Genomic DNA, 21,897 nt, shown 5'->3' on the forward strand with positions numbered 1-21,897 from the left:
GGAATCCCTCAAACAGCAGGAGCCTGCCGAGGGGAGCTCGCTAAGTGCCCAGGCACTGGAAAGAAATGGGCTGGAGGAGGGGGGAAAAGGGGCGGAGGGCTCGGAGCAAATGCCATGGTTTACATCTTCATCTGGCTCTGGGGAGCTGGGGGTGGTGGGGTCCTGCCAGAGCCCCAGTCAGTGAGCCTGGGCTGGTGGCAAGGCTGACCTGGATGAATGGAGGAGCCCTGCTTAGGCAGCATCTCACTGCAGGACTCAGAGGACTTTGCCCATGAAGGCTACAGGAGGAAAAAGGTCGCTTAGCCCAGTGCCACTGGTCCCCAGTGGAGGTGTGTGGTGGGTTGAAAAGGTGGCAGTGCTTCAGGAACAGCTGCTTTTGTGGGCTACTGGGCATAAACGAGCAGGCATTCCTCTGTGGTGCTCATATCCCTTGGGAAACTCAAGGTGGAGATGCCACCTGGGGGGAGCGTGCTGTAGATCCTGCCTCACTGCCATGAGGGCAAGGTGTTGTGGGGTCACAGCTGCTTCCCACAGCAAAGCTGGCCTGGCCAAGGCAGCAAGGGGAGCACCTCCTCAGCTGGACCATGCATGCAGAGTAGAGCTCACCAGGACACAACTCTTAGCTTGGTGCAAAGAGTGGCTACGCTGGTTAGTGAGGTTTATGGTTGCCACAGAGACATGCTGGCCTTCTAAGTGATGTCTCCAGTACCAGAGAAACCTGATCTGCACCATTCCCATAGCACATCTCTCAGCTGGGGACATGGTGCAAGACAAGAGACTGAGGGAAGTGGCCTCCACCTCAGTGCCCTGTGTTGAGCCAGCAGAGGGGTGAGTTCCCAAGGTCCATCAGGCCACACAGATAAGCAGCCTGGGGCATCTTTTGGGGTTTCTTGCTCTCTTGCTTGGCCTGACCAGAAGAGCGTCACAGCAACCTGGCTGTGAACACCTACCCTTAGCCCAGCTTGCCACTCACATCTCTGTCATGCTCATGGCTCCTGTGGCCAGTGCCCCTCACCTGACACATACGCTCCTGGGGATGACACAGGGGACAGAGTCCTGAGGAGCAGGCACTTGGCCCAGCCCATGTGCTAAGCTCTGCTCATCTTTCTGTCCCTCAGCTGCAGTATGGCCTCCCCTGCTTGGCTGTCCCCATTCAGCTAAGCCATGTGCCCATCCCCTCATTACAGGCACTCCAGGGAGAGGTGGAATTAAAGGATTATGGTAATGTTCTTCAGGAACACTCAAGAAGATTAAGATGGCTTTAATAAACTGATAAGAGAGGGACACAGCTACGTTTCTGAAACCCTAAATTAGGTTCCAGGTTAACCTTTTCCCCTGGTCTCCTGTCACCATGGTGAGAAGCTCTCTTACTTCAGCAGTGCTCCATGGCTGTGACTGTTCCTTCAGTTTCTCTTCTGATCCATCTGAGCAGAAGGACATCTTTCTTCCTTTTCTCATTGCCTTCCCAAGTACAGAGGCATTAGAGCCTTGCTCTTCTCAGAGACCATCTTACATACAGCCTGTGAGATGTTGTGAAGGTCTTGTAGGCTCTACTGGTGTCTGGGATTCCGTGTAGTTGGGGATAAACTCACCACCCCTTCATTTGGCTTCAAAATGTCCTGTGGTTGCTGGCAGAGAAGTGGTTCATCTGCCTTTGACCTGGCTGGACCTACTCTTAGAGAAGTCCTCATGTCTTGGATCTAATGGCAAGGTTACAGCTCCTATGACCATACTCAGTTATCTCCATCCCCTGTAAAGACTCCCAGAAAGAGGAGCAGAATGGACCAACCTTGCAGTGTCTTCCTTAGGTGGAGCTGGGAGTGGGACCTGGCTGCTGTGCCACATGTCTGCTACCAAGTTCACTTGGGTGTGTTGGAGTGGACATTTATCTGGTGGTTCTGCAGGAGGGCAGCTATTAGCTGAGCTGGGGAACCTCCTTGTCTGTCTCCTCCAATCTCTTCCACCCCAGCTCCTGTTCATTTGCTAGGACTTCATACTTGGAAGCCCTTTTCTGAAGGGGTTTCTCTCAGAGCAGTTAGGTGATGGAGGATCTATTCTTTCCCAGACTGCTTTGCTCACATCCAAGATGCCCAAAGTTCATCCCTTGCTCCTTCCCCTGGAGAGCAGACACCACCTTATCTGCAGAGGTACAGCACAATGCATCCCCTCATGCTGGCTCACTCCTTTCTCCCACTTCAAACTTCCCCTCCCATCCTTCTGCTGGGGGATTATCCCTGCCTTTTGTGACTCGCTTCCAGTCCCTTTTGCTTTCTTGGATGCATTTGGAAGAGCCAAGAAGAATTCACAGCTTGGTGTCCCGATGGGGATGGGATGCAGAAAGTGGTTTGGGGAGTGGGGTGTGAAAGGGAGCTGGAAGGGGAAGCTGGCTAATTTGCATCCTTTCTGAGTGCCCTGGCTCCATAGCCAAGTGACAGCAGGGGGGCTTCTGGCAAGGCAGCAGCGACGTAATGAGGTGTGTCATCTCCCAGCAGGAGCCAGCCTCGCTCCCCTTCACACCCCCTAATTAGAACTGTTTCCATTTTGATGCCCTCCCTGTGACAGGAGGGGGAGACCCCCAGCTGCCCGCCATGGGGGCAGCTCTAATTGGAGATGGTGTGAGGAGCCACAGAGCTGGCATGGGGCTGGTGATGGCCCTGCCATAGTGCCAAAGGGCTGCTGAAACACTTGGTGCCCTTTGAGGGAATGGCCTCAAGTTGCACCAGGGGAGGCTTAGGTTGGATATTAGGGACAAACTTCTTCACCAAAAGGGTCACTATGCATTGGACCAGGCTGCCCACGGAGGTGGTGGAGTCACCATCCCTGGAGGTGTTTAAAAGATGTTTGGATGAGGAGTTTAGGGACATGGTCTAACAGTTGTGTGCAGAGAGACCTTAGGGTATGCTTGGACTCAATGTTCTTAAGGTCTTTTCCAAGTAGGGGAGTCTATGATCCTATGTTAGGAGAGGCCAATCCCTATTGCAGCTTTTAAGGGGCTTCCACCCACCCTATAATTTGGATTGGTGCATTAGCAGAGGCAGCAGGGGGATGATACAGGGGCACAGAAGGTCTCCACATCCCATTGTGGCCTCATATTGGCAGCTTGGATCCTGAAATGGAAGGCTGGGACATCTACCTCCTGCTTTGGGAGGCAGGTCTGGCAGTCTGAACAAGTCTAGTTAGGCATAGAAATGTCTAAAGGGGATGGGGCTAAGCTCTTTTCACTGGTAGACAAAAATAAGACAAGGGGCAACAGGCACAAACTGGAGCCCAGGAGGTTCCACCTGAACAGGAGAAAAAGATTCTTTTCTGTGAGGGTGCTGGAACCCTGGAGTAGCTGTCCAGGGAGAGATTCCAAACCCACCTGGCCACTGTGATCCTGGGCAAGCTGCTGTGAGTGACTCTGCTTTAGCAGGGCAGCTGGACTGTATGATCTCCATCCTCACATTCTGTGGCTTTTCATGAGCTCCCTGGAAGCTGGCTGTGTTCTCCAGGTTTGGTGGCTGATAACTGAGGTCCCTGATTTTTCACCTACTAGGACACACTACTTGTACCCTACTCAAATGTCTCTTCTGTGTCTTGAGCTCCCAATACAGTAGGTGCACATCCCATTGGGGCCTCATATGGGGAACTTGGATCCCAAGGGTGGAGCCTGGGACCTCTCCCCTTGCTTTGGTAGGCAGATCTGGCAGCCCAGGGAAGATGGGAAGCTGTTAATGCTGGAGTCATGAGCCAGAGTAAATGCTGGAATCCCCATCCTTGTATTCAGTGGCTTTCCATCAGTTTTCTGCAAGCTGGCTGTGTCCTCCAGGTTTGGTGGCTGGTAGCTGAGGTCCCTGTCTTTTCACCCTATTAGGACACACTACTTGTGTTCTACTCAAGTAACTCCTTTGTGTCCTGAGCTAGCACTGCAGCAGGTGCCTGCACCAACAAGAGCTTCCAAGAACTACTGGCTTACTCAGATCAGGGTGACTCTTAAGCCTCCTCTAGCCTGTGGGCCAAATCCTGGCCCTGCAGAAGTCAATGAAAATCTCTGGGCTGGCCTTTTCAGGCTTGTTATTCATAGTCCTCCTAATTCAGCTGCATTAAGGCTTCCACAGAACAGCTTGTGGGTTCTGGCAGGAACAAGAGGAGCCTGGTAGCAGCCCAGGCTTATTTTCTGAATGACTGCAGCAGCATTAAAACCTAATGCCATTAAAACCTGCCTGCAATGACGTGTGCCATTAAAGCCTCAGAAGACACCCTGAGCTGAATGCTTCCCAGCCTGCCTATGGTTTTTGCAGATCCCATGGGCTGAGCATGGAGGAAGCTCATTCTTCTGGTAGCACTTCAGAAAGCACCAGGCTTGACTCTCCATGGCATCTGAGATGGAGCCCAGATATGTACCCCTGTATTTGAACCCCCTTGCAGTCTCTGCAAGTTAGATGCTGGACAGCAGTAGCCACTTGGAGGCCATCTCAGTCCAAATCTCAAGACCTCTGCCCTAATGCCTGACCTGTTTCTTCAAAGCAGGAGTGAAGGTCAGCTCAACTTCTTGGCTTCCAAGAGAGGTTATCTTCTCTTGACTTGCCAGGAGGCAAGCTGGCAAGACAGCCACGAGCAGGCTCTGATACAAAAGCAGAAATCCAGTGTGAAGTGATGGACCTGGGGGAGCAAACCTACTTTGGTGCTGTGTCTGATGGGCCCCCAACTAGCTATTGCCATGCAGCAGCAAAACCTCAGAGCTGAGCTAAGCTGCTTCTGTGAAACTATTAGCTCTGTGCTCAGCAAAGGTCAGAAGCAGCAAATTGAGTGCAAGGAACTGCTGGGCTGTGAACAGGGAAAGGAGGAGGCATCTTGCCCCATGCAGATCCCTGGTGTGCTTGCCTCTCAAATGTGGTATAGTGGGGAGCACCCAGGTGGCAAAAGGGAGTCTGTGCAGAGTGGTTCTGTAGATGCTGTGACCTGAAAGGGTCCTAAATGAGATCTAAATGTGGTGAGAACCTTGGGGAAGGTGCTTAGAGAACAGGTATGCGTGGCCTCTCCCAGTGGGAGTAGGAAGGGTCACCTGGAGGAGCCATTGGTTAGCAGATTTGGAGCAAACCAGGGGACTTCTTCATCATAGCTGGCAACCTGCTCTGCTCCCTGTCACCAGCCACTGTGCCTGCTAAAATGTGATATGGCTTCAAAAGCAGTTAGACAAAATCATGCTCAGCTCAGCTCTGCTGAGGGCAAGTAAACACAAAGAGAATATCTGTGACTGGGGCAGCTCTGAAGTCACAGATACCCATGGGCTGGGAGGACAACACTTAGAGAGTGGCTTGTTGAGCTCTGACACTCTTCTGAAGGCGTCTTCTGAAGGCCAAGCCCTTGGGGACTTGGCCCGAGGTGAGTGTCACATCCTGCCCAACTGACAAGTTCTCCTTTCCTCTCTTTCCAGGTTCAGCACAATGAGTTGGCATCCTGGGTGTTAGCAGTGTGAGGAGCCCAGGCCAGGTGCTGCCCTGCCCTTCCCCCCTTGCTCACTGGCCTCAGGGAGACAGGTGCTGGCGTCCCGGCCCTGCCCTTCCGCCCCTTGCCCCCCACTCTCCACAGAGGGGACGGGCCCGTTATGGCAGGGGACAGGCTCCCACGCAAGGTGATGGACCCCAAGAAGCTGGCCAGCCTCCTGAGGAACGGAGCAGAGGGCACCCTGGTCATCGACAGCCGCTCCTTCGTGGAGTACAACTCCTGGCACGTCCTCAGCTCCGTCAACATCTGCTGCTCCAAGCTTGTCAAGAGAAGGCTCCAGCAGGACAAGGTCTCCATCACAGAGCTCATCCAGCCCTCCTCCAAGATGAAGGTAGGAGATCTGGCCCTCACTTTTCCTGGGGGGGGGGGGGGGGGGGGGGGGGGAGCTTGCACTGCTTTCCCCAGTAGAAAGGGGGAGGTTGGTGGTGGGATGCAGACTGGCCTAAAACTCAGTTGATGGTTGGTACACGGAACCTCCTCTTCCATCCTTTCACTCCAGTACCTGCTGGTGTTTCTCTGACACTCTTAAGAGAAATGGAGTGTGAGCTCACATGGCCACAGGGTTGTCCTCAGGTAGCTGTTCGTTTCCCACACCCCAGTGAGGTGGTTCCCTGCTCCAGGAGCCCTCCCCAGGCAAGTCTAACAGGTATATCAGCCTTGGGACTTGTCCTGTGCCAGCAAACAACCCCCCAAAGCCTTTCTGGAGCCGTAAGCTTAATCCCCTGCTAAAAACTCTTCCCCTCCCCTCTGTCATCTCTAACTCCATTCAGGGACATGTAATCCTCCTCCCCTGTGACGCCAGAAGCTCTTATCCGGTGTCATGGCACATTATCTCTCCCAGACTCCTCTCTCTATCGCTCCTGGTTAAATAATAGAGGTGGCTCCGAGCCACCGAGCTGGGCTGCAAGCTCCGGGTGCCCCGCGGTGCCATAGGCTGGGTCCTGCCCTCCATCGAGATGCTGCTGGTGGGTGCTGATGGGTGCCAGGCGGCAGGACAAGCCGGAGGGTGGTTTGCCATCACAGCTCGCCCTCCCACCGGCTCGCTTTTACCGTTCTCACACCCCTCCCTCCCCCCTATCCCCCGCCTTGTAATTTTATGGCAAAGCGAGGGTAATTCAGGCGATTAATCAAATGCTGGGCCCAGCTGGAGCCATCTGCAGCGTGTCCCCCCCCGCCCCGCCGCCACGAAGCCACCGCTGCCCGCATTGGCTGCCGGTGACATCACCCCGGCGGGATCAAGGGGAAGCGGAGCGCGGAGCAGGGGAGGGGGGGGCTCGGCCTCACGCCAATCTGCCGCCGTGATGCTGCGGGGCTGGGCGATTTGCAGGGGATTGCGGCGCTTGATTCCTGAAGGGCTTTAGCTGCTCTCCAATCCCCGGGAGAATCAAGCAGAATAATCAGTTTTTCGCAGGCTGGGAGGGAGAGCGGCGCCGCTGCCCTCCTCCCGGCGAGGGTCAACTCTGCAGTGGCCAACGTCACGTGGAGCTGCAGCGGCAAAAAGGATGATGCGCAAGGGGGGGAGGAAGAAGAGGAGGATGATGGGGAAGGGGTAAGCAAGGAAGAATTAGTGTCAGCTGATGCCATCCTCCGGCAAACCTGGTGATGCAGAGGAGCGGTGGCTCCCAAAGGGCTTGGTCCATCTTAGCTCTGTCCCCGAAGAAGGAGGAATCACCTCCTCCTCCTCTTCCTCCATCCTGGATCGTTGTGTAGCGGTCCAGGTACCGGCTGGGGACGTGATGACGACGAGGGGTGCTCAGGGGGTGGAGGAGAGGCGTTGTCGCCGTCTTTAATTGAGGGCTTTTGCCTTGTTTTCTGCTGTTTTCTGGCTGAAATCTCGGCGGGCAGGAGGCAGCGTGTCCCTGCGGCTGCTCTGCGCAGCCTCCACCGCGCCGGCTCTCCGGAATTAATGAGGCTTCAGGGCACCCTTGTGAGGTTAAGCCACTTGCCCTGGGAAGCTGGAAGGGGGGAACAAGGGAGGTCACAGCCGTATCCTTAGCTGGCATAAAGCGGGGGTGACGTCCACGGCTCGGGGTGTCCAAGTTTTTCCACTTGCAACTGTGCATTTTGCACGAGTGCTCTCCTCTCCCCCTTTCTCATTCCCCTCCACCTCTGATTTCAGCTGCATGGGTCATGGATGTATTTTGAGACCCCCAGATCTCAGTATGATCTGCTGCCTCGAGGTGCACACACCCTGGGAGGAGGATGCTGAAACCTGCTTTAGACCCCCAAAAGCTGGTTTAGACTCTCATGACTCCCGTATCATTTCCCTGCCTCCACCTGCCATCAACCAGGGCTGGGGGAGGCAGTGGGACAAAGCAGGGGGAGGGGGGGAGGACAGGGGGCACGGCTGGCGTTGGGAGCAGATGGCAGGAAGGGTGACATCAGTGGCTCGATTGTCCAGCCCCATTATTCCTCCTGACGGGCCTCCCGCCCTCCTCCTGTTTCCTGCTCCCAGCCGGCCAGGGCTGCCAAGACAAAGGCAGCCTGCGGGGATGAGGGGCTGCCCAGGCAGGGAAAGGGCAGCCCTGAGCCCCCACCTCATCCCACTCCTCCTTGCCTGCCCCATGCAAAGAGAGACTCATAGAATAGTTTGGGTTGGAAGGCACTTTAGAGATCATCCAGTTCCAACCCCATGGGCAGGGACATCTTCCACCAGCCCAGGTTGCTCAAGGCCTCATCCAGCCTGGCCTTGAACACCTCCAGGGAGGGGGTATCCATGACATCCCTGGGCAACCTGTTCCAGTGTCTCATCACTGTAAAGAATTTCTTTCTGATACCTAGTCCAGATCTACCTGCTAGATCAACCAGAGCGTCCCAGCTTGGTGATACTCAGGGTGGGGATCACCGCTGGGGAAGGAGGCAGGAGCTGATCCAGAGCAAAGCTTTTGGGCAACCTCTCTTGTGTGTCCCTTCTGCTCCTCCTGACTGAGTGCAAATTGAGTGGGGGAGAGGGTTTGTGCAGTTTACTTTTCCCAGTACTCACACCCTTCTTTTCCATACTGCTGTTGATGAAAGGTGCCATTAACCAGGCTTCTGGATCATGGAATCATTGAATGGTTTGGGTTGGATGGGATCTTAAAGATCATAGAATCATCTTGGTTGGAAGAGGCCCTTAAAATCATTCAGTCCAACCGTTAACCTGGCACTGCCAGGTCACCACTAAATCATCCCCCTCAGCACCACATCTACATGGCTTTGAAAATCCTCCAGGGATGGGGACTCCACCACTGCCCTGGCCAGCCTAGTCTAGGGCTTTATGACCTATCTAATTCCAGTCCCCCTGTCATGGACAGGGACACCTTCCACTAGATCATGTTGTTCAAAACCCCATCCAACATGGCCTTGAACTCCTCCAGGAAGGATGCTGCAGTTTGGAGAAGTGCTGTGGGATAACAGCAGCTCCTGGCTTGCTTTTTGCTTTTTTTTTTTTTTTTTGGTGCAAGGAAAGGATGATTTGGTTGAAAAGAAAGGGAAAATAAAAATCCCTTTCTTTCTTCAGTGAAATATTCTGAGGTGTTGTGGGACATGGTTTAGTAGTGACCTGGCAGTGCTGAGTTAATGGTTGGACTCAAGGATTTTAAAGGTCTTTTCAAAGCAGAATGTTTCTATGACTCTATGCCTATGATCGTGGGCACAGCTTAGCCACCACTCCCCAAGCCCCACTGTGCACCATTGTCCCATGGTGCTGGGAAAAAAACACAGCAGCAATTCCCTTCCCAATTAGCAATAGGTTCTCTCCACACAAAAATGGCACCACTGGTGTCCTGCTCTGGTTTGGGGTTTGAACCTTTCCCCCAGTACCAAGAATGCATTCTCCCAATATTAAATTCCAGTTACAACTGGAATAATTCAGCTCCTTTGCAGTTTTGGGGGCAGAGGTTATGGGAAATTCCTGCTTGGGATTTTCACTAGCATTTCTTGAGGGAAATGCTGAAAATTTCACTTCTTCAAGATGCCCTTGGAAAGTCTTTCCAGCTCTCTTGACCTCTTCTGGCTTCCTGAAATGCAGCTATCTCCAGAGCAGCTCTAGCCGTGGTTTGGGGCATGGCAAGGGTCTCTTCAGGCAAGGGAATATTTATTTCCTTGTGCTGGGAGGATGGCTCTGTGAGCAGCTGTTTGGCTTGAGGGAAAGCTGGGGCTTATTTCTGAGCCTTGTGCCTGGCTGCTCTTCATGTTGATGGCAGCCCTGTGATTTCAGCAGGGTGATTCACCGTGTTTTGAAGCGATATGTGACCGAGATGTCGGTAGTAATTGGGGTAATAATAATAATAGCTTGCTCTTATCTTAGCCTGGATCACCTGGAGAGCAGCATCAGCCCTGCTTGGCAGCCAGGGAGAGGTGGAGCAGGGACCTGGACTGTGTTGAATCACCCAGTGCCCTGGATCAAATCCCCATAAGGAAATTGCCTCCAGCCAGAACTGGAAAGGACCATGGAAGGAAGGCTGAGCTTCACGCTGGGCTTGGCATGAAGGCAGTGAATGGTCTCAGCTAGGGTTTAGCTGGGTGGTCCTGCTCCTGGCTGGCCATCCCTCCCAAGCTGAGATGCTGGTAGGTAGGAGGTTTGTCATAGAATCATAGAATGCTTTAGGTTGGAAGGGACCTTTAAAGGCCACCTAGTCCAACCTCCCCTCTACGGTGGGCTGGGACATCTGGGGGCAGCTCCAGTGCTGGGGTGGGCCAGCAGGTTTTTGAAGGCACACAGGGGTTTGCAGGGCCTGCTCAACAAGGGACAGCAAGTCTTTTGACCCCACACAGATGTTTGGGGAACCTTTCTGGAGGGTGTGTATGACCTTATTTAAGTGATGCTGCCTTGGCAGGGGGGTTGGACTCGATCATCTCCAAAGGATCCTTCCAACCCCTATCATGGTGTCATCTGTGTGATGCCTGGCAGTTTGGTTACTTCAGCAGGCTTGGGGTGATGGACAACCACCACGGAATTGTGCTGCTCCTTGGAGGATCTGCTGTGTTGTAAGCGATACCCCAGCACCTGGCAGAGGCAGGAATCTGGCCGTCAGCATCTCTTCAGCATTACCTTCCTCCTCTCCCTTGGTCAGCTTTTAACCTCCAGGTGTACAAGGCCAGAGACAGGGCCATGCCTCCCCTGAGGTTCCTGGGTGCTTCATGGACCTGGTTCAACCTCTCCCTCCCCTTTCCCTTTGTGGCCAGCAGCCGTGGTGCCGATGCAGGCTCCTTGCATGCTCCTCGGGACCATCCCAGCAGCATCCTCACCCTGGCAGGCTGGGGATGGAGCTCTCTGCATCCAGGCCACTGGAGGCCAGGGCTGGTTTGGCTTTTCCATCCGCTGCAAGGCTGTAGCTTTAATAAGATGTAAAGCGTGTCGCACATCCCTGCCGTCGCTCGGCAACCCCAAGCTAATGGCCCAAACAAAGCCTCCCCGTGCCGAGGGAACACTAAATCCTATTGTGGGATCATTCTGCTCAGCCAGAGCTGGTATCTCCCCCAGTGCCTGGGCCATGCAGCCAGGATGAGTCCCTCTCCCACCATAACTAAGCCACCCCCCCCAACCCCCCGCCACTGTGTTTTTAGGGGAGATGCTTTTGCTGGCACAGAGCTGTAGGCTGGGGATGGGGTTTTGGGGATGGAGTTTTGGGGATGGAGTTCTGCAGATGGAGTTTTGGGGACAGAGTTTTGGGGATGTGTTGGCAATGTGCTAGTGGGGCTCGAAGGGATAATGGCCCTGCTAAGGGCTGGTGGGCTCCTGGCTCTGAGGTGGCTTGGTGTTTCATACAATGATGGAATTATTTCTGTTGGAAGAGGCCTCTAAAATCATCAAGTCCTACCATTAACCTAACACCACCATGGCCATTAAACCATGTCCTGAGGTGCCATGGCCACTTGAACATGTCCAGAGCCTGTTCCAATGCCTGACTGCTCTTTCAGGAAAGAATTTTTTTCCTAATCTCCAAGCCCTGGCACAGTTTCAGAGGCCATTTCCTCTCCTTCCATCACCTGATACTAGGGAGAAGAGACCAACCCTCACCTGACTACACCCTCCTTTCAGGGAGCTGTAAAGAGCAATGAGGTCTCCCCTCAGCTTCCTTTTATCCAGACTAAACAATCTCAGTTCCCTCAGCTGCTCCTCATAAGCCCTGTTCTCTAGACCATTCACCAGCTTTGCTGCCCTTCTCTGGACACTCTCAGCAGTTTCCCTCCAGCTGTGCTTGGGATGGTCTCCTGTGAGTGCCCTGCTTCAGGGATGGCCAAGGAAGAGAAGCTGGTCTAGATCTTTCAGCTGGCTTTGGTCCTTTCTCAGTGTCTTATTTTAAAATTCCCACATCCTTTTCTCACCCTGCCACTGCCTTTCCATCCCTCCCATCACCTCAGTGACCTGTGGGACCAGTTTTGCTCACCAATGCCTGGGGACAGGCAGCTCCTTTGAGCTCCCCCCAGCAAATTTCTAGTGCAGAGCTGTGTGTGTGGTGCTCCAGGAGGATTTCTGTCAGTGCAGAGCTGTCCTCCTGCTGCAGCAAGCAGACATGATGAGCTCAGCTGAATGGCTGCACCCTGTGCTTTGATTTGGATGGTGCTCACGTTGCCAAGCAGGGAAACACCTGCAGCAGGATGAGAAAGCAGCACACACATCAACAGCATCCCTGAGCCAAGCTGAGATAGAGCACAGCAGGGAGACAGCAAAAGGAGGCAGATGACCATCAGTGGTTCCTTGCTCAAGTGGTCTCCTAAGAGATTTTGGAGAGGACCAGGAAGCAGGTAGGCAATGGGCAGCACCAGCACAAGCCCAAGGGCACAGGCCCTCCTTCCCTGCTTCCTCCTCCTCATCCCAGGATGTGCTGGATATGCCTTATCCCTGTGCCATCCATGCATTCAGCAGATATGCTGAACCCTGCCCCTCTGCCTTACCCCTCTGCCTTACCCCTCTGCCTTACCCCTGGACGTGCCTTACCCCTGGACGTGCCTTATCCCTGGATGTGCCTTACCCCTGGATGTGCCTTACCCCTGTGCCATCCATGCATTCAGCAGATATGTTGAGCCCTGCCTCTGTGAGGATTTTTATCTTCTTTTTAATGCACAGACCTTCAAGTAGATGTAGGAATGGTGCTGAGTGCTCTCACTGCAATCCAGCCACCACTAGGCATGGGGGAACTCCTGCCTGCAGCCAGCTGCCTGTCCACAGGGTGCCCCACCAGCTCAACAGCCACTGCAGGATCTCTGCAGTGCTGAGTGGCAGGGCTAGGTGCTGTCTGTGGCACCTAAAGTCCCATGAGAGCAGCCCAGGAGCTGCTTTCCATCTCCCCAGGGCATCTCTGCAGCATGCAAGCCCTGTGCAAAAGGAAGAAAGGAGATATTCAGCCTGGAGAAGAGAAGGCTCCAGGGAGACCTTCTAGCTGCATTTCAATATCTGAAGGGGACTTGCAGGAAGGCTGGTGCTGTTCAGAAGGGCTTGTGGTGATAGGACAACGGGCAATGATTTGAAACTGGAGGCATTCAAGATCAGACTTGATGTGGCACTGGGCAGTCAGATCTAGTTGGAGGTGTGTCTGCTGCCTGCAGGGGGGTGGGACAAGATGACCTTTGGTGGTCTCTTCCAACCCAATGAATCTGTAGAGCATGCACTTGAATATCCACCAAGCTAAAGAAGGGTTTTTTCTTCTCCTTCAGCCCTCAGGCCTGATCTGCAAGCTTGGGCTGAGCTTCCAGAGGGGTGGTGCCTACAGAGGTGTTACTGTGCTGGCCATGGTGTCTCTAGGCTCAGCCCTGAAAAGCTGGTGGCAGCTCCTGGGGGTGGTGTGGAGTTGGGGCCTTCTGGATTCAGCTTTGCTTCCCATGGTGGTGTGAGCAGAAGCACCCTCAGAACTCATCTCTCTGACACTCAGTTTTCTCCTTTTCTCTGCAGGTGGAGGCTGAGGAGCACCAGGACGTGGTGGTCTATGACCAGAGCACACGGGACGTGACCGGCTTGGCTGCGGACAGCTTCCTCTCCATCCTCCTGGGCAAGCTGGACAGCTGTTTCCACAGTGTCTCTATCCTAACAGGTAGGAGCCTTAGGTTAACACCACTTCACCCAGTGCTTGTGCCCTTAGTCTGGAGTTCTGGAGCCATGGACACGTGTCCACCTGCATTCACTTTCCTGGCCACCCGTGGCTGTGTTGGTGGAGGGACATCCCCACACGTGGACTAAGAATGCTTGACCCTCCCTGTACAGTCATTCCTTTGTCTCCACAACTGCATCCACTGGCCAGGGTGAGTGAGAGAGGAGAGTACAGAGGGGTTTTGGTGACCTGGATCCAACCACCTAGCAGGTGCCTGTTGCTCCCCAAGCCCTGCACTTCTTTGTCCCTGGTGAACACTGGACCCAGCTCTCTCTCCTGCTCTCAGAGGGAGGGCAAGAGAGGAAATCCATGGATGTGCTGGGAAGGAGAAAGAGAAGGAGTGCAGGAGCAGAGGGTGGTCATGGGGTGAGTCAGGATCTGCTGGAGGTGATGCTGTCCAGCTGAGCACACAGGCTCCTAGGAGGAGGCCTTATGACAGCCCCGCCATAGAGCAAAGCAGGGAGCAGGCAACCTGTGGGCAAAATGCTCCCAGAGCCAGCAGAGAGGAGGAGGAAGAGCTGCTGAAGGGATAGCTAAAGCTGCCTTCCTCAAAGCTGACTGCCCACCTGCCAGCTTTCTGCCCAGGGAGGGGTGGGCAAGCACTGCCCCACACAGGCTCTGGTCCCAGTGAGCTCAGCCAGGCTCCTGGATAGTGCTGGAAGCAGTGAGATGGGATCATCTCCATTCCCCAAGCTTGTCTTCATCCTGTGGCAACTGGGGACCACTTTGGGACTGAGGTGGTGGGATACCAACCTCTGTGTCCTTGGGAGCAGCTGCTCCCACAAACCCAGCCACGTGGCAGACCCTGGGAAGGGGTAGCTGTGATGAGGTAGGTGGCACAAGCAAGTGTCATTGAGGGAGCCCTGCCTGTGGAAGGGATGGGTACTGCCTTCAAAGTGCTGTTGGACTACAGCATCTGTGTATTGGTGAGGAGAGCAGAGGCAGAGTGGGAAAAAATCCCCTGGTTGAAGAGTTTCAAAAGCAAGCAGGGGCTACACAAAGTTAAAGCTAATTCACATGGCCCAGGAGCTCTGCTGAGGCTACAGTGCTGGAGGGCACTGCCCTGAGTCTGCTTTGGCAGCCCCCAGCCCACCCCAGCAGCCCTGCCTGTGGCTCCAAGGTCATCGTGGCATAAACAAGGACAAAGCTTGATGCGTGGTACAAGAGAAGGAGAAGGTGGATTTGGTCACATCTGGGAAGGAACCTGCTTAGTCACCAGGATGGGCCAGGAAACAGCCTTCAGGACGTGACCTTGGCACTCCCCAACCTACTGCTGCTTTCCCAGGGCTGGGCAAAAACAAAAGCTGCAAACCCTCCACTCCCTGAGTCCTCCTTGGGAAAGAGTGAGGTGGCCGAGAAAGCCCCAGGGCCTTCTCCTTCCTAGGAAAGTGAGGGGAGCCTTGGGGGACCCCTGTAGTACTGGTGCACCCCAATGGCAGGACTCACAGGGACACCCTGAGCCCTCCACGAGCAAACCTGCACTTGTTTTGGGCACACAGATCCTCCATCTTTAGGGCATCCTTCATCTTCAGTGCATTCTCCATCTCCAGGGTGGCCATTTCCATCCTCCTGGGCTCCAGAAGCCCAGACCCTCAACCTTAAAGCTTCAACCTCCTTAAGCAGCCCTGGTATGGAACATGGGCCACCAGTAGCTGGAGGAAGTGGGAACTGAGATGTAGAAGAGTGGGTCATGGTAGTGGGGTTTGAGATGGAAACCATGACTGGAAGTGGCTAGAGAGAACATCCAGGGGAGGCTGCCACAGATGGCACAGCTTCCTCCTGCCTGCGGTCTGGGTTGGGTTAGAAGCAGCTCCACAGGGCTTGGGAGGTCTGGGATGGGATGTGTGGCCAGGTCTGATTCTGAACCCTCACCCTGGTGGAGTCTGACTCCTTGGTCAGTCCATTCTAGGCTCAGGCACCTTGTCCTGCCCCAACCCATCCTGTGTCTGAGAAGAGGTGCTTGAGGTCCTCACTTGTGACCCCAGGGGAGACATGGGCTGCTGAAATCTCAGGGTCCTGTCTCTAAATGGATGCCCAGCACCCCCAAAATCCCCATCCTGATGATCCCCAGCTAACTGTGGCAGCCCTACAGGGCCCTTCCATGCTCCCCAGCCCTGACAGATGTGCCACACATCCTTGCCTCAGTGTCCCTAGCTTTTGACTACTCTTCCTTGCCTCCATCTCCTCATTCTTCAGAGCCTGGAAGCAGCTGACAGAGGCTGATGGGTGAGAACAGGGGAGCTGGGGGGGTGGCAGGAGTGGCAGCAGGGGATCCCCTCAAGGGTTAACAGCCCAGCAAGCAACGATTCCAGCAGGGCTGGGAAGGAGGAATCTGAGTCAATTATTCCCAGTCTTGGAAATCATCAGCTTCTCTTCTCTTTAACTTCTTTTTTTTTTTTTCTTTAATTGTGTCAGTATAAATAGTGCTGCTCGCTGCCCTCCATCCGTGGGAGCAGAGAGCCTGTTGATTTATATGGTTTTCCTGACATCACATGAAGTGGTGGAAAACTGAATGGAGCCAACATTTTTCCTGCATTACGTAATGCCCCCTCCCTCCCTCCCAGCCCAGCTTTGCTATTCCTGCAGGAGCCTGACTGTTCTTTAACCTTTGTTTACTTCAGCACAAACCCTCGGGGTTTTGCCTTTTTTATGCTATTTTTTTCTTTCTTTTTTTGTTGTTTTTTTTTTTTACTTTGCTTTTTTTTTCCATCCCCCACTCTTCTTTTTCTCCTCTGCAAAGCCCAGCTTGGGTTTTATTAACAGCCATTATCTGTTTATGAAGCAGCAGCAGCAGCAGCAACGTCTGGCTCCATCACTCCCTGATGGCTCCTGCTTGCCATTTCTTGTGTTGGAGCCTGGCCAGAGCTGTGGTGTGGTGCTGAGTTCCTGGGTGCTGAGCTTCCCCAGCTCCTCTCTGTTTGTCCAGCTGTCATGGAGGGTGGGGAGATCTTCCTTTGCTCCTATTTGGTGACTAAAACTGACAGCTGAGGGCTGCTCATCCTAATGATGCTTGGGCACGCATCCTGTCCTTACTGCTGCTCCTTGGGCTGGCTGCTTTCTCTGTAGGTCAGCTGGGGACAACACCAGGGTGGCAGCAGAGGTCCCCACAGCCTGGAGTGCTGGGTTTGGGACCCCCATGCAGAGCAGAGGCTCTTCCCATCACCATGTCACACTCTATCGTCACGGTATCGCGCTCCGACCTGAAACTGGCCCCTCGCTTGTGTTCCGAACTGGAGTCATGAGCTTTTCATCTGGCTCAGCAGCGCCTGTGAGATCATCTTCAGCACCCCCCCACACCCCCCACTGCTTTGTACCAATTCTTCAAGGAATGTTTAAATTTTCCAGTCCTGTTCTTTCTAAATTTGGAGTGTCTGTTTACTCCCCGGATTCGGAAAGAATGTCCCAACAGCATCAGCGAGAAACCCCTCCCAGCCCTGCGCTCACCATCCTCCTCCTCTTCAGGGCAGTGCTGGCCAGGACCCAGCTCCCTGCCAAGTGGGAAGAGCTGTCATTGCCTGGTGGTGGTGATGATGATCTGGAGGGGGGCTGGGATTTGGAGGATTTCAGGGGAATCTACCAAAGGCAGGTGACTTCAGAGCGGATAAAATGAGGTGGTGAGGAAGGAAAGGGGATTTCCACTGCAGGAGCTGCCTCGGGCAGGAGAGGGTGCAGCCCTGGCTGGAATTATCTTAGAAACAAGGACTCTGGGAGAGGTGATTTTAATAAAATAAAGAAAAAAAAAAACTTTTTCTTTTTTTCTGCGTAGGGACAGAAAGGAGGTTAAACATCAGCTGAATGTGGCTTTGCTCCTCCTTGGCTGCAAATATTGTGATGCTTTTGTATGTTGCTCTGTGAGAAGCCACATGCCAGCCTCATATCCCCCTTGCTGCCTTCTCCTCTTGAAAGGTGTCAGGTTGGGGCTGGTTTAAAGGAAAAGAGAAGATGAATGGAATCAACTGAGCCAGGCAGATGCCAAAGCAGTATCTAGGCAGAGCAGAGCAGGGAGGGATTTGCCTTTAGTCAGAGGTCCAGGGGCTGGAGATTGCATCTGCATCCAAAAAGCAGCTAAAATACAAATGAATCCACAAAGCTCCTCATGGCTGAGCAAAGAGGGCTCAGGGATGGGATGGGAAAAAAGTGCTCATATGGGACTTGCAATTTGCTTCTCCCAGGTTTGGGAGTTTTGAAGAACCAGTTTAGTAGATACTGAGAATGGGGCTCCTGGTCCTTCATCTACAAACTGCCCATGTGATCCTTAGGAACAGAAGGATAAGGAGTGCTGGCAGGGGTTTATGCCCAGCTTTTCTCAGGGGTGACCTGTGGTGATGCTTTTCTTCTGACTGTCTGGAGGACTGGACATAGGGTGCTATGGGCAGCCTGATGGGAGAGGTCCTTTGTTAAGCATCTAATGGTAACACCAAGGATTATGATTCTTACAGTCCTGGAGGTTTAGGTAACTCTCTGAACCCACCTCCCTCTTGCACTAAACATCCCTGGGCCATTGGCACCAGAGGAATTGTGTTCTTTCCTGCAGCAAACCATCTGGGACCACTTTGGCCAGGGCAGGACCATGTTTTCTTGCCCTCTACCCCTCTATCCTGTGGGTGCTGGCATCCAGCCCTGACCATCCAGCCCAGCTGTGGCCTTAGGGAGTGCTCCCAGTCTCCTCAGCCCAAGGAGACACGTCATCAGGGTAAGATACCCCCTTCCCACCCTCTGCCATGACCGGGAGATGCCTGGGAGGGTTTTGGCCCCAGTGGACCTGGTGGCTGCATCCCTGGGAGGGGTTAAGCCAGGTCATGTATGTGCAAGCTGATTGTATTCCAGACCCATGCTCTAAACCTCCCTCTTTAGTAACGCTGTCGTCAGACAACATGTTTTCCCGATTCTATAATTACCCTGAGGAGCTTCCCCTCCCCCTCCAGCAGCGTTTTTCACCATCAGACCCAGAAAAGGCGAGCAAAAGGGCCCAAGGTGGAGAGGGATGGAGGAGAAGGGGCTGAGGGGAGAGCAGCTCTTGCTGGTTGCCACTCACAAAGCCGCTGGGTGCTTGCATTTCTCCTTTTGGGAAAGCCAGCGGGAGGAAGGCAATTTCCCCACTCAGAGATCCCCACGGGCAGGAGCTGCTGCCCAGTTATGGTTTCCTTCCTTTGGAGAAATCTGCCTCCCCTCATCCACCCAACCTTGCCTTGGCCACGCTCGTGAAAGATCAGCCCTGGGCAGGGAGAGGAACTGCTGACCACTGCCCGGCTGGGCTGGTGCCAGGACGTGGGTACTGTCACCCTGGGTGTGTCAGTGCTCAACAGGGGCTCACTCTTCTCCCTGAGCTTGTGGAAGCAGCAAAGTCTCTGACCTGGTGCAGCAGAGGTGTGACAAGCTGGACCAGGGAAGTGATTGTGCCTCTGTGCTAAGCAATGGTGGGGTTACACCTTGGGTACTGGGTTCAGTTTTTGGGGCACTCACTAAAAGGAGGACATTGAAGGACTGAAGAGTGTCCAAAGAAGAGCAACAAAGCTGGTGAAGAGTCTGGAGAACAGGGCTGGTGAGGAGCAGCTGAGGGAACTGGAGTTGTTCAGCCTGGAGAAAAAGAGGCTGAAGGGAGACCTTCTGGCTCTCTACAACTACCTGAAAGGAGGTTGGAGCCAGGTGGGGGTTGGTCTCTTCTCCCAGGTAATAACAGGGAGGAAAAAGGAAACAGCCTCAAGTTGTGCTGGGGGAGGTTTAGGTTGGATATTAGAGAAAACTTCTTCACTGAAAGGGTTTTTAAACACTGCAACAGGCTCCCCAGGAAGGTGGTTGAAGCCCCATCCTTGGAGGTGTTTGAAAGACACAGAGGTGGGGTGCTGAGGGACATGGTTTAGCACCAGCCTTGGTAGACTTAGATAGTGGTTGGACTCAATGAGCTTCGAGGTCTTTTCAAACCAAAATGCTTCTTTGGTTCCTGTTTTCCTGGTGAGTGCTCTATCAATGAGAGCAGAGCAGGGCCCACATTTATCCCCCATTGCCTAAGCAGGGTGGAAGCAGGACAGGCAGCATCCTGGCCAGCAGGAGCACCTCAGGAGGGGACCAAGGAGCTGCATTTCTGTGCTTCCATCTCTCTGCTTGCCATCTTGCCCCTACCCCAACACCAGCACTCAGCCCTTACCCTCATCCTGACAAAAGGATGAAGAAGATGGGAACAGAGCAGGGAGAAGGATGCTGCCTGGGGGTTGTGGCTGCAGGTGACACCTCCATGAAGCTGGATTTCACAGTGGTGGAGGAAGGGGGTTGCTGCCTGTGGTGGTTTGTCATTTACTGATGGTCTGAGGAACGTGAGAATCTTCTGCATCAAGGGCTGTTTGGTGGTGGTGTGTTCAGATTCCCCAAGTGGGGCTCCCAGCAACCCTAACTGGAAAACTTGGTCCAAGCACATCCTGAAGGGCAGTGATGGAGTCCCCATTGCTAGAGTGGTTTAAAAGCTGTGTGGATGTGGTGCTGAGGGACATGGTTTAGTGGTGCCCTGGCAGTGCTGTGTTAACAGTTGGACTGGGTGATCTTGAAGGTCTCTTGCAACCAAAACAATTCTGTGATCCTGTGAAGGAACCTGCCACTACCAAAATAACTTGTGCCATGGGGTCTTGCAAGCCTGAGGGAGTCAGGCAACTGGAGGGCAGCAGTGGAAGGAAGATGCATGCTTGTGCACTGCTGGCTTGAGCACAGGTTGATGATTGCACTCTTTAATTGATCACATGCTCCCTGCAGCATCTCCCTCACCTGGCTCAGAGCAGCCAGCCAGACACTGCCCTGCATACCCCCATGATGCTTCCCACCTCAGTGGAGCTGATGGAGCAGGTCACAGCTGAAATCACAGAATTACAGAGTGACAGAATGGTGGGAGTTGGAAGGGACCTCTAGAGATCATCCAGTCCAACAAGCAGGATCACCCACAGCAGCTTGCCCAGGAGCACAATGGATAGGTGAGTTTGGAATCTCTCCAGAGAAGGAGACTCCACAACCTCTCTGGGCAGCCTGCTCCAGGGCTCCAGCACCCTCACAGCAAAGTTTTTCCTCCTGTTCAGATGGTGCCTCCCGGGTTCTAGTAAGTTTGTGCCTGTTGCCCCTTGTCCTGTCACTGGCACCACTGACAGGAGTCTGGCCCCATCCTCTTGCCCCCAGCCCTTTAGCTCTTGCTGAGCATTGATCAGATCCCCTCTCAGACTGCTGTGAATTGCAGCACTGGCAGGAGCTGTTGGCACTGCCCACCAGCATCATGCATCCTCCCTAGCATGGATGAAGGTGGCAAACGCTGGGGACCACAGATCCCCTGGATAGCTGCTGTGGGAGCTGCTTCCCCAGCGTGGCTCTTGGGGGAAGGCTGCTCCTCTCTCTCCCAGCCTAGTTGGAGCAGGCTTTGAATCCTCTCCAACCTCTGACCCACATCTGATAATAATCAAACCATATTTGTTACAACAACAAGGCTCGTTAGGAGGCTGGCTCCGCTCGGCTTGGGGGGGAGGGGACAGCACTTAGTTCATGCCAATGACCTCATCTCATGTGATGTCATTCAAAGGAAAAACACTGAAGTCACTCACATATGGCTCAGCCTGGGGTTTTTCAGCCTGTAAAGCTGCAGATTTTCAAAGGCACAATACATGCTCCCTCCTGCCCCCCCTTTCCCTCTTCACTCCTCCATTTACTATAATCCTGAATGATTTTCTGGAGGCCTGGGCTCAGACCAATAAACTCGTAAGGAGCTGTGTGGAGATGTCTTAAGGAGTCCCACGGTGGGAAGAGGGGAGACAAGTAATTCTGACCTCCAGGACAAACACAAAGGAGAAAATACATCCACCCCCCACCTCCTGCTTCAGCAGCCGTGGCTGGTGGATAGCCCCCAGGGGAACGGTGGACAGAATTTTTTTACACTCAGGGTGGTGAGACCTTGGGAGATTGCCCAAAGAGGTGGAAGATGCTCCATCCCTGGAACCATTGCAGGTCAGGTTGTTTGGGGCTCTGAGCAACCTGCTCTAGTTGTAGATGTCCCTGCTTGACTGCAGGGCAGTTGGACTAGATCAGCTCTGAAGGTCCCCTTCCAACTCAAACCATTCTATGGTTCCTATATGTCCCTTCTAACTGAACATGTGAAAAGGCTTTAGCAGAGGGTGCAACTCCTCCAGCTGCCAGTCCTGCTCTGCTGGGACCCAGCAGTTAACTCCGTCTGACGTGGGTGCACAGCGCCAGCTCCATTCCCCACCAGCTGCTGGGGCTTGGTCATCTCCAGCTGTTTGCAACCACTCCAGGATGAGCATCTCTCCTGGGTGATACTCTCTGTGGAGACATCAAAAAGAAAGACAAACTGGAGCTT

The 21,897-nt window shown here is 53.8% G+C and overlaps 1 protein-coding gene across 1 annotated transcript in view; it reads left to right on the forward strand.

Annotated features, from left to right (window-relative positions):
* The first annotated feature begins 5,587 nt into the window (after window positions 1-5,587).
* DUSP8 (dual specificity phosphatase 8) overlaps window positions 5,588-21,897 on the forward strand; it is a 29,153-nt gene continuing 12,843 nt past the window's right edge. The window contains exons 1-2 of the mRNA XM_054390585.1: window positions 5,588-5,818; window positions 13,361-13,499. Coding sequence (XP_054246560.1) covers window positions 5,588-5,818; window positions 13,361-13,499 — 370 coding nt within the window. The remainder of the gene's footprint in view (window positions 5,819-13,360; window positions 13,500-21,897) is intronic.

The sequence above is a fragment of the Indicator indicator genome, chromosome 21, assembly GCF_027791375.1.
Source record: "Indicator indicator isolate 239-I01 chromosome 21, UM_Iind_1.1, whole genome shotgun sequence".
NCBI lineage: Eukaryota > Metazoa > Chordata > Aves > Piciformes > Indicatoridae > Indicator > Indicator indicator.